General features: G+C 58.2%; 1 protein-coding gene across 1 annotated transcript in view; it reads right to left on the reverse strand.

Moving 5' to 3' along the window:
* Positions 1–1,488: 1,488 nt before the first annotated feature.
* LOC130908703 (histone-lysine N-methyltransferase 2C-like) overlaps positions 1,489–13,771 on the reverse strand; it is a 37,948-nt gene continuing 25,665 nt past the window's right edge. Inside the window, 38 exon segments of the mRNA XM_057824417.1 lie at positions 1,489–2,720; positions 2,777–2,885; positions 2,953–3,026; positions 3,113–3,229; positions 3,305–3,506; positions 3,570–3,697; positions 3,756–3,892; positions 3,954–4,066; positions 4,445–4,785; positions 4,869–5,078; positions 5,143–5,335; positions 5,399–5,526; positions 5,600–5,782; positions 5,860–5,934; positions 6,010–6,119; positions 6,197–6,239; positions 6,323–6,433; positions 6,499–6,611; positions 6,685–6,860; positions 6,925–7,089; positions 7,091–7,212; positions 7,286–7,447; positions 7,632–7,970; positions 8,050–8,790; positions 8,879–8,986; positions 9,126–9,464; positions 9,546–9,778; positions 9,850–9,913; positions 9,992–10,058; positions 10,125–10,239; positions 10,320–10,676; positions 10,757–10,838; positions 10,983–11,362; positions 11,494–11,883; positions 11,968–12,110; positions 12,172–12,458; positions 12,716–12,949; positions 13,033–13,733. Coding sequence (XP_057680400.1) covers positions 2,628–2,720; positions 2,777–2,885; positions 2,953–3,026; positions 3,113–3,229; positions 3,305–3,506; positions 3,570–3,697; positions 3,756–3,892; positions 3,954–4,066; positions 4,445–4,785; positions 4,869–5,078; positions 5,143–5,335; positions 5,399–5,526; positions 5,600–5,782; positions 5,860–5,934; positions 6,010–6,119; positions 6,197–6,239; positions 6,323–6,433; positions 6,499–6,611; positions 6,685–6,860; positions 6,925–7,089; positions 7,091–7,212; positions 7,286–7,447; positions 7,632–7,970; positions 8,050–8,790; positions 8,879–8,986; positions 9,126–9,464; positions 9,546–9,778; positions 9,850–9,913; positions 9,992–10,058; positions 10,125–10,239; positions 10,320–10,676; positions 10,757–10,838; positions 10,983–11,362; positions 11,494–11,883; positions 11,968–12,110; positions 12,172–12,458; positions 12,716–12,949; positions 13,033–13,733 — 7,685 coding nt within the window. The 3' untranslated portion in view covers positions 1,489–2,627.

Here is a 13,771-nt window from a genome sequence, read left to right on the forward strand (position 1 = left end):
TAGTCGCCACGACCTTGAAAAAGCAATTCACGCATTGATAAGCTCAAGGCCGGACTACTGCAATGCACTTTATGTTGGCCTCCTCCCCAAGTCCTCCATTTCTCGTCTCAACTTATTCAAAATGCTGCTGCTCGATTTTTAACAGGTACACCCAGACGTACCCCCGCGCTATCAACGCTCCACTGGCTTCCAGTCCATTTTAGAATTGATTTCAAACTTTTACTGTTCGTTTTGAATTCTATTAATGGCCGGGCTCCATCTTATTTATCGGAAATTTGAACCTTGCGTAACTGTGGCGGGACTCTTCGTTCGACCGGCCAGCTTCTTTTACATGTTTCGAGGTGGAAACAAACAGCGGGGAGAAGGATCTTTTGCGGCTGCTGCTGCCCCTCAGCCGTGGAATAGCCTTCCCCCTGAAATCCGCACCACTACGGATTTAGGTCTTTTTATTAGGCTAGCCTGGTTTTATTTGCTTTGGGGTTTTGAATGTTTTTCTTTTTTATCGGTTTATTTGCTGGACTTCTATTGCGGTGAGCTGTTTTTGTTTCTTAATGTCATTGTATAATACTTTTATTTATCATGTTGAGTCATGTTTTGTTGTAAAGCACTTTCAGGTTTTGTAAAGGGCTATATAAATACTTTTGATTGGATGTGAAAGAAAATGGTGAAATTCAGCAGCTTCTTACAACGTGGAGAGGCAGTGTTTTGAATGGCGAGCTCTATCTAGTGTTCAAAGTGAGAAGTGCAAGAGAATGCCAGCTTCTTGCACGGGCCAATTTGAATGAGATTTTCATCATTTGCCGCAGGCCAATCGAAAGTTTGGACAGCCCTGCTCTACATAGACGCGCGCGCTAGAAATGATTTTGTGGGCGGGCAAAAGCTAGTCGTAAAGCAAAGTCCATTCAGAAAACTTTGTCCTATTTATCATCGGAGGGATTGACATAACGAACCGAGATGTTATGTTTGCTCCTGACAATTTGCTAGAAAATGCTGAGGCAACCGAACGGACGACGTTAGAGAGACGATTCGATGATGTGACTGACTGACTGACCGACCGACTGACGTACGCACGCGTTTTACTGCTTGCGGAAAGCTAGCCGCTTGAGCAAGCAAACTCGTCAGCGAAACGGCGGTGAGGTAAAGACATGACGCCGACGGACGGACTTACCGACGGGCGGTCGGCGGCGGCCGACGAGTCGACAAACAACAGGCGTCAAATCCGCACGCCGGAAATGCACGACAATCACAGGGGACGGCCTTCCGCCAGCTCCTTTCACAAGAAAAGGGAAAACTCGCTCGCGCTAGGCCAACCGTTGCCAAGTTCTAGTTTGTTTTTCTGTTTTGTGAACACAGGCCTAACAAACACAACTTCCGGAAGTATTGGAACGACTTTCGTTATTTCAAGACTGTCTCGTAATGCGACTTCATTCTCCGTATTTTATACATAGGGTTGCCAACTCCCTGAAAAAAATGAATAACGGACACCTCACGTCCGACCCCTCACCCTTTTATCATTTTTGTGTGTGAAAAGATTTTTTAAATTTTACTCAAAACTGAACTAGGTACCCATTTGAGTTTCATAAGCACATGGAATAACAATGATCAGCAATGTATTTTTATTACAAAATATACTGGAATTAAAACTGTCCTGCAAAATATAAAATTGTACAATTTTATGCTTAAGGTCCCGAGCCTTTGTGTGTTTGGCCGTTTTTGAATTTTTTTTTTTTTGGCAAACAATCACTCCACATGAATTTGACAGAACCCGCAAACATGAGCGAAAATGGAGTACGCCGAGAACAAATGATCATTTGGAACACGCTTTTCATCTCCAACTCGTCTTCCGTCAGCCACAGTACCTTGACCAATGAGATGTAACGTGATTGTTCGTCAGCTCACTGGGCAAAATGCAGAATAGGCCCTTAATCCTTAGAAAGCGCCAGACCGGTATCCGTCGCGTCTACAAACAAGACGCTATTTCGGAGTTTGATGATAAAAGTGCTTCCCTTGAAAGCGTACTTTGGTTTCCGAATACCGGACAATTTCAAGGGACAGTCGGCAACCCTACACACACACGGACACGACTCCAAAAGCCGAGTGTTAAAAGCTGACAAGTGCAACAGACCGAGAAGCCGATTTGAAGCTTGAATGAGATTTTCATCTTTTGGCGCAGGCTGCAGTGATTTTTTTTTTAACTTCAACAAAATCTCATTTTCTTCCACCTGGCAAAAATGAGACTGATTATTGTTGGTTTTCCCGTTTAGAAATGCAACGCAGGCAGCGAGTCGTTGGAAAAGTTTTATTTTCTGTAAATGTTTTGAATCAGGCTACACATCCGAAACAAAATTCCTCTGGTCGTCGTCACACCGCAGAGTAAAAAAACAACAAGAACAGAGGGGGGGGGGGGGTGGCCACAGACAAAATGGTAGGACGGGGAAGAAAGGAAAGCCTTCAAAATCCCGCGCCGCGACCGGCCACCCGACACCAGTCAGTGTGATTAGAAAATAAATTCATTTAGTAATAAATACAAAAACAAAGCCAGGTTATTTTACACAAATCATCTGCTGATCTTTGTACACATTTACAGGCACGCAGAGGAGAGGACCGGCCTCTTGTCCGCTTTCGCTTCAGTTCATCCACTTGCGACAGTTGAAGGCGCCGCAGTGGCACGGAATCTTGTGCTGGTCGTCTTCCAGGTCGAACTTGTAGTCGTAAGACAGCTGAAACGAAGCGGGGTTAGCCAAGCCCGAGGGGGACCCCCGAACCCCGACCCTACCTCCTCCCCCCTTTGGATACGTCGACACGAGCTGATGATGATCTTGTTCTCCTTCTCCACGCTCACCACCTCCGTGATGCAATTGGGCGCGCACGAGTGGTTGATGTACCTGTCCGTCACAGGCAAAGACGGCGTGAGCGAGACACCGACGGAGACGGACCCTCGATCGGTCGCACCTGGCGGGTCCTCCGGCGATGGTGGCGTCGATCACGTAGTCGTTGTCGATCCGGAACATGTAGACGCCTCGGTTCTACGCGCGCGAGAGAAGCGTTACGTGGGGAAATTCCAGACGGACGGACGGACGGACGTTCTCCTCCCCCGCCGCGGGAAAATGACCTGACTCTCGTAGAGTCGCTCCTTCCGGTTGGCCACCTCGCTTCTGATGATGGCGCCGATGTACTCGATGACCATGGTGCACTTCTCGATGTCTCTGGCGGCGTACAAGCCCAGGCCCTGCCGGCGCACGCGGGCGACTTAAGAGACGGCCGCCGCCGGCCGGCCGGACGGACGGACGGAGCGGAAGCTCACCTGGATGCGCGAGCGCGCCAGGTAGACGTTGGTCTTCCAGTCGGCCTTCATGCGGCGGTACTGCGCCAGCTTGGAGTGGCGCCCCTGGTGAACGCCGGCCACAGTCTCTCCCGGCGACAGAGAGATGACGCCCGGGACCGGACCTACGATGGAGCCCACCGAGCCCTGGCAGCGAGGAGCCGTGCCGGTCAGCGGGTACGGCCTGATGGGAAAAGCGCGGGGGTCAGGCGCGGCTCGGGCGCCCGCTCGCCGCTTCCGTCGCTACCTCTTGGCCTGGCCGGCTTTGGGCTCCGAGCGCGCCGAGCCGGACGGGTTGAAGGCCAGCGGCCACTCCATCAGAGGGTTGCGCCCGTAGCGGAAGGTGTAACGCTCGCACGCCTCCACGCCTGGCAACTACGCACGTGCGCACACGCGTCAGAGAGGTACAGAGCGGGCGGGCAGGCGTACGCACCGACTCCACGATCCTGCAGACGGCTGAAGCGCTGAGTCCAAATAAGTCTTCTCCTTTCAGGAAGTCGGGGAAGAGTTTGAGCGTGCCGCCGACGCTACGCAGACGAGCCACAGAGTCCAGGATTTTCTCCCAAGCCCCTGCGGGGGAAGGGAGGTCAGCCGGGGGCGGCGATGCGCGGGCCCTCCTTACGCGGCTTACCTCTGGGCGTGGGCGCCGTCAGCACCAGGTCTTCGTAGCCTTTCTCCACCACCTTCACCTTGAACAGCGGCCGGGCCTCGTGCTCCTCGATGAAGCACGTGTACTTGCAGCGTCTAAATGTCAGGCGATCAAGGCGCAACATAAGGTCAGCGCTCGCTTACGTAAGGGTCAACTTAAAGGAAAATTTCCAGCGCTAACTCATTAGCTGCTATTGAAGGCGATAGATAGTTTCGACCGGGCGGGGCCTCCCGGGCCGGAATTGGTCTATCGCCGTCAGTGGCGGGGAAACATCATCGCGCGATGCCAGCCTTTCCAGTTGAAATGGATTCGGCAACGGCGGTCAATGATTTAGGGGTTAAAAGCAACAAAATAATGCCAAAATTCCAGCAAAAGGGAAAAAAATATATTATCCAATGTGATGAGTAAATGAAAATCCTGAATTTCAACACAGCGCAACAGCACCCCGATTTTCCACGGCGACCGAGCGTTACCCGTTGTGGCGGCGCATGCTCCAGTAGATGCGGTCGGCGCGGTAACCCACGGGGAAGATGGCGGCAGAGTCGTGGAAGGCGCTCATCTGGCAGGGCAGCAGCCGGCCCACGTCGCCGAAGAGGAGGCCGCCGACACGGAAGGTGTGGCGCCGCTCGCCGCGCTGCACCACGGCCGCCACCTGCCGCGCCTCGTCTCGCTGCACGTACACGCGGCGGAAGACGGCGAAGCAACGCAGCTCCGAGTCGTACGGGTCCGGCGCCGGGGGTTCCGGAGCCTGGCCCGGGGCCGCGCCGGAGGGGCACGCCCTGGGGCGGTGCAGCTGACACAGCATGGTCTTGTCCTGCCACGGAAAAGCCCGCAAATTCCCGTTCTCCGGCGGTCCGACACGGGCGACACGGCTCGGGGCGGGCGGGACGCGGATACCTTGAAGAAGGTGCAGTGCGCTCTGAGCGCGCAGGTAAAGTGGTAGGTGTTGGGGCAGCGCAGCCGGTTGCAGCCGCTGGTGGCGCCCGTCTGCTGGCAGTGGGCGCAGCGCAGAGTCAGACTGCGGCGCAGGGCCAACTCCACGTTGATCAGCGCGCCCGCTTGAGTCTCGTACACCTCGCTGGACCACAGGGCGCAGTTCAGGTGCACCTGAGGGAACCCGGCAGATGACGGTGACTCGCGACGGGACCCCCGGCGCGCGCCGACCACTCACCCACAAATCCAAGTCCAGGTTGAGCAGTCGGGCGGGTCCGTCAGTTTCTCCGTCCCCCTGCTGGTGACAAAAGCAACACCTCCGCCGGTCCGGCGGAAAGGGGTCGGGTCGTAGACACGCCCCCAGCTTCTTCAACATCACGTCCACCTCCTCCTCAGTGGGCGCGGCGACGGCCTTGCCCGATACGGAGCCCCTGCGCCGCCGAAGACCGACCGTTTCAGAAACGCCATGCGAGCGGTCGCCCGCCGGGCCTCACCTGCTCAGAGCGACGTTGACGTTCCAGCGCCGCCATCGCGAACTCTTTGCCCTTTTGCCGTGCCGAGCGGCGAGCGGGTCATCCCCCTCGGAAAAGGTGTGGGGGTGAGGCTTCAGTTTCAGCTTCACCTGTCAATCGCCGGAGGAAACCGCGCAGACGTGAAAAGCGGCCGCTCGAGCGGGGACGCGTCGTCCGCCTCACCTTGAGGCAGTCCGTGCGAGGTTTGGCCTCTGTGGTGACGCTGGAGGCAGAGGGGAAGCGGAGCGGAGGGGAGGAGTGCGCCGCCCTGGCCGGAGGAGCCGCCGGGAGCGAGTGGACCGCGATGGACGACATGTTGTTGGCGTAGCGGTGCCGAGGTGGTGATCGAGCAGAGTCGTCCGCCGGCTGGGGACACAGAAAAACACGGCGTCATCGTCGGCCGCCGCCCGATCGCGGGCTTCCTCTCACGCGCCGCGTCGTACCCAGTCTCTCTTCGGCCCGGACGAATAGAGGGCGGAGCAGTTCGGGCTGCAGAAGAGCACGCCGGACCGGGCCTCCTGAAAGCGACACAAATCATCCGTCGTGGCCGGCATTTTCGCGACTCCTGTCAAAAGGCGAGCGTCAGCCCCCACCCGTTTGATTTTGCGGACCCCGTTTCCCAACAGCACTTTGCAGAAGCCGCAGGACGGCGGCCTGGACACGGCGGGACCGGCGCAGACTCGGGGAAAGTCCGTCCGCGAGCCTGTGTCAGAGAGGACTCGGCGAGTCACGCGACACAGACACACACAGAAGCGACGGGTCACCGGTGCGTTTACGGACCGGCCGATGGCGCCGTTCTCTGCTGTCCGTCGCTTGCCGAAGCCTACGCACATAAATTCATATTACCGTGATTAGACGCGCCAAAAAAAGCGGACCGGCCAGCGCGTTGCCACGCTTATGAGGCACCTGACAAAGTGGCGCCGAGTCTCCGGTCAGAGGGGCGCGGCTTAGCCGGTAGCTGATGGACGCGGGCACCCGCAGGAGCTTGGCCACCGCCGCCATTACGCCCGGAACATTCTGAAAGGGGAGCCCGGTCATCGGGGTACCGTCCGGTGGCGTCTGAAAGGGGAGGAGTCCTTTACCTGTGAAGCCGCCGGCTGCAAGGTGATCTCGATGGTAACCGGGTCCGTGTCGGAGCAGGAGGGAGGAGCCCGTGGGTCGGCCTCAGCCTTGACCACCCGCTTCAGCGCGGAACCTGAAACGGCCAACGGCAGGAACCGTTCGGAAGGGGAAAGGCCCGAAGCGGAAAGAAGCGCCGAGAGACCGACCTTTGCCCCAGGAGCAAGGCATGATGGGTATGGGCGGCGACGGACAGGGAGAGGGCGTCTCCGTCTTGACGAAGGACAGGTCCGGATACCGGCTGACTTCTGCGCCCGCCACGCTCTCGGGGGACGAGGACGGCACGTAGCCGTCCGGACTGCCTGGCGGAGACGTGTCCCGGAGCCTGAAGTCCAAACGATAAATGAGAACCACGCAGACTCGACCCGAATGACGCCGGGACACGTCACCGTAGTTCTTCCTGGTTGTTGTGAGGCGGCGTCGGCAGGGAAGCGGGTACGTCCACGCTCTCGGCGGCCTGACGAAGCTCCTCCCCCTCGGACGCGGCGCCTTTGACCGGCGGGTGAGAGAGAACCGGCTCAGGGCCTCGAGGTTCCTCGCCGACACGGGAGCTACTCACCGTCATTCCTGCTCACTTCCTCCGCCGTGGCAAAGCCGTTGAGCAGTTTCTGCTTGACCGCCGGAGGAGGGGTGGGGGGCAGCGAGGCCGGGGGTGTGGGCGGGTTGCCCAGGATGTTCTGTTAAAGTCACGTTATCCACTCAGTCAAGTGACCCTAAAGAAAAACTTGCTATGCTGGCATGGGGCGTTACCTTGCACGCGAGTTGCGCGTAGAAGTCCGCGACGCCGTCCAGGCAGGCGTTGCCGAAGGAGCCGCTCAGCCTGGAGTCCCGGCTCAGAGACGAGCTTCCGTAGGGCGGGAACAGGCTAAGATCCAGACCCAGAATGGGCTCCATGAGGGGTAGCGCAGACAACTGAGGATGCAGAAACATCAATGGGATTAATACGACGGTCTGGCCTCGTCGGGAGCCTGCCGCAGAGTCCCGACTCCCTTATCTCATTCGGACAAAAAAGGGGACAGATTGATGATGGCAAACACACTCATTCTTCATTTTTCTCATCTCTCGTCATCACAAAAGGACTCTCGCAATGCTCCACCTGTGTAAGGTGCGTCACGAGCTGTTCTGAGGTGGGGGGCACGCAGTCCATGACGTCGTCGTCATCGTCATCGTGTCTCCTCCTCTTTAATTCGGTCAGACCTTTGTCAGGTGGCGCCGGTCTCTTGCAGCGCTGGAAGATCTTCTTAGACAACAAGTCGAGACCGCCAGCCCTTGCCACTTCATCCTCGGAATGCGCGCCTTTGCCGGGCGAGGCCTTTTCCTTCAGCAGATGCCTGAGGAGCTCCTTCCCCGGGTCTCCCCCGCCACCGTCCGGAGGTGAGGCGCACTCCGGCTTTAAGGGATCTCCCGCACAGGACCCCCGCTCCTCACGCTCCTCCTGCCGGGAGAAAAAAATGCAGAGCTAAGGCATCCGGGGTCTTCCCAACAGCAGCGAGTCCCCGAGGTGCGGCCGTTACCTTGACCTCCGTGCGGTTTTCTCTTTGCGACTGCACGCTCTTCTCGGCGGACGGCCGCCCCTCTGGCTCCGAGGACGGCGCCAGAGCCGAGAGGGGCGAGTCCGAGTCGGCCGGCTTCGCGCCGGCCATCGTGGGGGTGGAACGGGAAGTGTCGGAAAAGGCCGGAGTGGGCGGGGCCGCCGCCTCTTCCGAGCGAGCGGACGGCGGCGTGCGGGCTCCTCCGGGGCCGCCGTCTCTGTCCCGGTTGACGCTCTGCCTCCTCCTCGGGATATCCTCGAACGAGATGTCGGGGTACAGCCGCGAGAGGGACGAGGAGGAAAACGGGGCACGGAGGACGGCGGAAGGAGAGGAGGAGTCCGGACCCGACGGACCGGCGGGAGTCAGAAGGGCACCGGGGGCGCGAACTTGACCCGGAGCGCCGACGGCTCTCGATTTAGTCTGAAAGTCGGGGGACGCCGCGTCGGCGGCCAAGACCCCGGCGGCCCGCTCCGGGGAGGCTCCCGGTTCGAACTCGTGCAGAGGCTGGGAGAACGGCGTCCCGGCCTGGCTCGCCGGCCCGGGAAGGGGTGCTCTGGAGCCCGGGGAAGACTGGAGGAAGTCCTGCGGCAGCTCAGAGCTGAAGAAAGGCATCTGGGAAAGAGAGTCGGCACCTGGGGCAGAGGCGGGAGGAGGACCAAGGCGGAGTCTGTGCTGATCCAGATCCAGCCTCTGCTGCAGCTGCAGTGCCCTTTGACGCTCCGCCTGAACCCGATAAACATGTACACTTTTAAATTGCTTCCCCAAATGGACATGCCATCAGAATAAAGCCCTAATGGGGAAAAGTGCTCACCCCCTGCATGAATTGCACTCTGTGTCGCTCCTGCTGTTCTCTCAACCTTTCCCTCCTTTCCCTCTCCTGGAAACCTTCACTGAACGGGTTGTTGTCATCAAATTTGACCTGCGGGACCACCAGGAAGTTGGCAAAAGATTTGACGTCGTCGTGCCGGCTGTACTGACAGTTTTCCAGCTATTTTTTTCATGGGTTTACAGGCAATTCCTCACTTACAGTAGGTTGATTCCAATTCCGAGCGTGTTACCTGAGGCGAGGGGACGGCTACGTCGCCTCCAGAGGCTGCTCCGGTAGCTCCCCTAAGAGCAGAAGCGAAGCCCGCCGCCGTAGCCGCTAGTCCAGGCGCGACGGCCGGCACCTGGGGCGGCGTCGAGAGGTTGGGCGATTGGGACGCCATCTGAGGTGGCAGGTGAGACGCCAAATTTTGCCCCATCAAACCAGCAGACAAGCCTGCAGCCGACCAAGCGGCCGGCACGTTCTGGAGGGGTAGCGCGGGAGCCGGCGCGTTTGCCGAGGCTCTCTGCTGCCGCTGTTTGGTCCTGTAGTCCTCGATGAGCACCGTGTGATCTTTCTGCTGCTTCCGGATCTGAAGCACAACGTAGACCACTTCAAAATATTACCGTACCTGGGCGGCCAAGTACGGGAGGGTGGCGGACCGGCAACAGACCTGCTCTAGCTGCTTCTGGACGGAGGCCTGCTGCTCAATGACGTAGCGCAGCTGGGCGGCGTCCTCTTCGCCCAGAGCGCGGCCCGCTTTCTTGGCCGTCCTCTGCTTGGCCGACAGCGCTTTCTTGGCCTTGCGGTGCGCGGCGATCTGGTCCTCCAGGAGACGCTGTTGCATCTGCAGGAGTCGTTGCGTCTCCCCCAACCACTCTTCGTACTGCCGCCTCTGAGCGTCGTCTGCGGCACACGTGTCACGGTCACAAAATTTTCAACGCTCGGCGTTCTGACGGAGCGCGTGCGGAACTCACTGACGAAGCCGGGCGCGAAACTAGGCGGGTTGGGGCGCACCGGCTGAGGGTTCAAATCCGCATCCTGACGGGGAGACGATACACTTCCCATTTCATGTCTTTCGCGCCAGAGGACTTTCGAGCACGTGTGGGTGCGTCCTACCTGTCCCACCGGTTGAGGAGGGTGCGCAGCAGCCTCGGGAGCGGTGACGGCAGGAGCCTGATGAAACCTGACCAACGGCGTAAGCCGCACGTGAGCGCTCAGTTATGTGAGGTAAGCTGACAGAGACGCCTACCTATTGATGACCATATTGTTGAGGCCCAGGTTGCCTTGGCTCATAACCTTGTTGATGCCCTTCAGAGCCACCATCTTGGCCTTCATGATGGGGTCCGAGATGGATTCAAAGTCTGCTACACGCACACACGTACACGGCAAACGACAACATCAATCGGGTCCGTAGCCCATTGGGGGGCTCGGTCATAAATCTTACTCAAATCTGGTACGGCGGGGTCAGAGGTGGACTTCTGTCGGATCAGCGCCTGCATCTGCTTTTGTTGCCTCTGCTCTTGGCGCTCCTGATCCAGAAGATCTTGCAGTAGGAGAGGCTGCTCTTCCAGGAGCAAAGGTTTTCCCCTGTTCTGGCACTGGTTTTGGTCCTGCTCTTGGCCCTGAGCAGACGCTTCCTGTTGAGGAGGCCGGGCCGGAGGGTTGAGGTGGAGGCAAGGCTGAGGGAGCGGGAGCGACACCGAGCGAGTGCCGGACCCGACGGAGAGTCCCCGAGGGGTCGGTTGAGCCTGAGGAACCAGGTAAGCCGAGGAGGGTCTCTGTTGGAAGCTCGAGTGCGGACCTTGAGACACACAAAGACTGTGGTCAAGGCTGTATTCCGCTCCCCGACTGAGAGAACTCGCATCCTAATCCAGGGTTTACCTGGAACCGGCGCGGGAGTCGTGGCAGAAGTCGCAGCCTTTCCCTGGGCCTGGAGTTCTGGAGAAATTCCCAACTCCACCTGCTGGGATAGAAAGATCATTTTCTGTTGATTTGCAGGACATTCATCGGTGACAGGGCTCAGTCCCTGCTCAACACCAACTAGACGGCATCGTCAATAAATACTTGCTTGCCAAGACAAATTTGAATAGCTGAAGGTCTAGTCTACCTTTGTTGGGTCCAAAGACAAAGCGGGCAGGACGGATCCCCCTGCCTCGGCCCCAGGTAGTCCGAATCCTCCATCTGGTCCCATAAGGTTTCTGGTTTGCGGAGGAGGGTCAGGAAGAGCGGGCTGTTCTTGAGCTGCTACCGCCTTCAGGCACTCCTTATTTTCCTCTTTCACCTGACCTGTCAAGTTCTCCATCTTTCTAAGCCCCCCCCCGTTCTTGTCCCGCGTAGACTCCCCAAGGTCAAGTTCTTCATTGAACATATCCTTCTTGTCCTCCAGGTTGAGCTCTGGGTCAGCGTAAGCGATCAGGTCAAACTTCCCCGACAGCATGAAGTCATCTAGATGAAGATCATTAGCACCCAGGTCCAAGTCTTCCTTGCCTGAAGATGAAGGGAAGCATGGCTCAATGGTGCTCTTTAATGTCATAGAGTGAGCAATGTGTGATTCAAATGTAAATGCTCCTACAACGGCCTTTGTTACTAAACAACATCTCTCTGGGTTGGATTCTTACCATCTTCCGCATCCAGGTTGAGATTGAGGTCGACCAGATCTTTCACCTCCACATCCTCAAGATCTTTGACAGCAGAATCCACCCCTTCGAGGTGCTCTTCAATGCCATCGGGGCCTTGGAGCGCCACATCACTGCCCTGACCCAGCGCCGTCCCTTGGACGAGGTTCTGTTGATCTTGCTGGTGCATTTGAACCATGAGGAGCATGGGCTGACCCGCCGGGGCCTCGGAGTGGGGGCCGGCCGCAAGGGAGAAAGGAAGCCTCAGCCGGTTCTCCGGAGCGCGATGACGAAGCTCGATGTAGGGTTGCCCCATGATGCTGTGCTGCTGTACGGGGACGGGAAAGGTTTGGGGTGCGGAGGCGACGCCGGCGGCTGCTGGTGCTGCTGCTGCTTTTAAACAAAGCAGTTCCAGTGTCTTCCATTATTGCAGTTACCATGGCGAGACACAGGTCGAGGTACTAGTGCTCTTCTCACCTGAGGCCACGTGAGGGTGCAGGACAGGGCCAGTCTGTGGACGGATGACGCCCATTTCACCAGGGACCGGCTTACTCATCTGCACGGGGGTTCCAAACCCAGCCCCCGAAGAAGCGCGCGGGAAGACTGCTTGCAGACCAAACCTGAACAAAAGAGCGGTCAAGAGAAGCCGTCCGGCAATCGTACCTTGGCTTCTCCTCTCACCTGGATGGCGCTCCTCTCTGCAGGGGAAACGGAGAAGCGTCGGGGGTCGAGCCTCTCGGCCGTTCTGCCGAGAAAGCTCCGGGATAAGCCCCCGCCGGCCCGGGGTAGGGCGGTGGAGGACGCCCGAACACGTCCACGGGTGCGGCAGGGAGGTCCCGTGGCCAGCGATGCGACGTCGGCGTGCCAGGGACTGCGGCCGAGGGTCCGGGGTCCTGAAGGCCCTTCTCCTGCCGCAGTGCGCTCTTCTGCTGCTGCTGCCTCAGGATGAGCTGGCGCAACCTTTGACGCTGAAGGGTACAAAGGAGAACCGTTTGTCCATGTCACACACAAAGTCCTATGAGCGTTCAGTCCATATTCCAGTTCATGTACTAGTATTCTTGTCGTCTGCACAAGTAGGAGACTTTTAGCATGTTAGTAGAACAACTACACCGCGCATTAGTTGAATACCAGCTCGCAACTTGAAAAAGCAGGTTCACTTTTCTCTAAAGGCGCCACTATACATGGACCTAAAGCTCGATGAGGTTTTTTCCAACAATATTCTTACCTGTCTTAGTCTCTCCTCTGAATCTCCAAGCTGTGGAAGTAAGGCCATCGGTCCTTCTAAGGAAGCCACACCCACTGCCGCCATGTCATTGGCTGCGGTCTTGTCCATCTGCGGGGGTCCGGACGTCAGGTGACCGGCTGCGAATCTGTCGTCTGATGTCCCGGGATGCTTTGGGGTCTGGCTACCCGCCGAGGTCCTGGCAAAGGGGTCCGGCTGCGGCACTCTTCCAGGCGACTGACAAGGGCGACATGCAAAAGAAAGGTCGTGAACGGCACGCGGGGGAAGGGTTTTCTCAGATGAGAACAGAGCCCCGTTACCCGCTGGCGGTTTGTTGTCTCGCCGCAGTGGCCCGGACCGAGAGGAGATCTCACGAGCTGAGGAGTGAAGCTCTCCACTTGTGTCTGGCTAAAGGCTTCAAGGTTCTTTTGAGTATTGGGCGTAGAGGGTTGCTGTGCGTAAAGGTCCGGCGAGGGGCGCGGGGTGCCGGGTGCTTTGGGGCAGGGATCGGAGTTCAGCGTGCCGCCCGGCGATCGGGGGAAGCGCTCAGGAACAGAGGGGTGGGGCGTACCGGGGTTTAAGGAATAGGGGTCCATTGCTGGATGGGAAGGGGACGCGCGGCGTACAGTGGCCAGCTTGAAGTGCTCGAGGCGCAGCGCGGGTGCCGCACCAATGCCCGGGTTAGGTAGGTACGAGCCGTCGCAGTGCGGACCCGAAGTCGGGGGGTTGGTACAGGCATTGGGCGAGGGCGTGAAGGATTCAGCCATTTGTTGGCTATAGTCTGCTCTGGGGGTCCCCGGCGCGGCAGCGTAAGGGCTGCGTTGAGGGCTGAAGGCGGGGTCGTGAGGTTGAGGGTCCGCCGATCGGGACGGCTCCCTCCTGCCGCCAAATAAGTCTGCTTGCAACTGGTTTTGGGGGGGAATGGGGGCTTTAAACACCCCCCCTTGGAACTGAGACCTTTGATACGCCTGGGAGCCAGAGGGGGGGCTCTTCATAGCCGGTCTGCTGTGCTGCTGCTGTCCTGAATGGGGAAGCGCAGATAGATGGTGAAAGAAATAT

This window comes from Corythoichthys intestinalis, chromosome 20, assembly GCF_030265065.1.
Source record: "Corythoichthys intestinalis isolate RoL2023-P3 chromosome 20, ASM3026506v1, whole genome shotgun sequence".
Classification (NCBI taxonomy): domain Eukaryota; kingdom Metazoa; phylum Chordata; class Actinopteri; order Syngnathiformes; family Syngnathidae; genus Corythoichthys; species Corythoichthys intestinalis.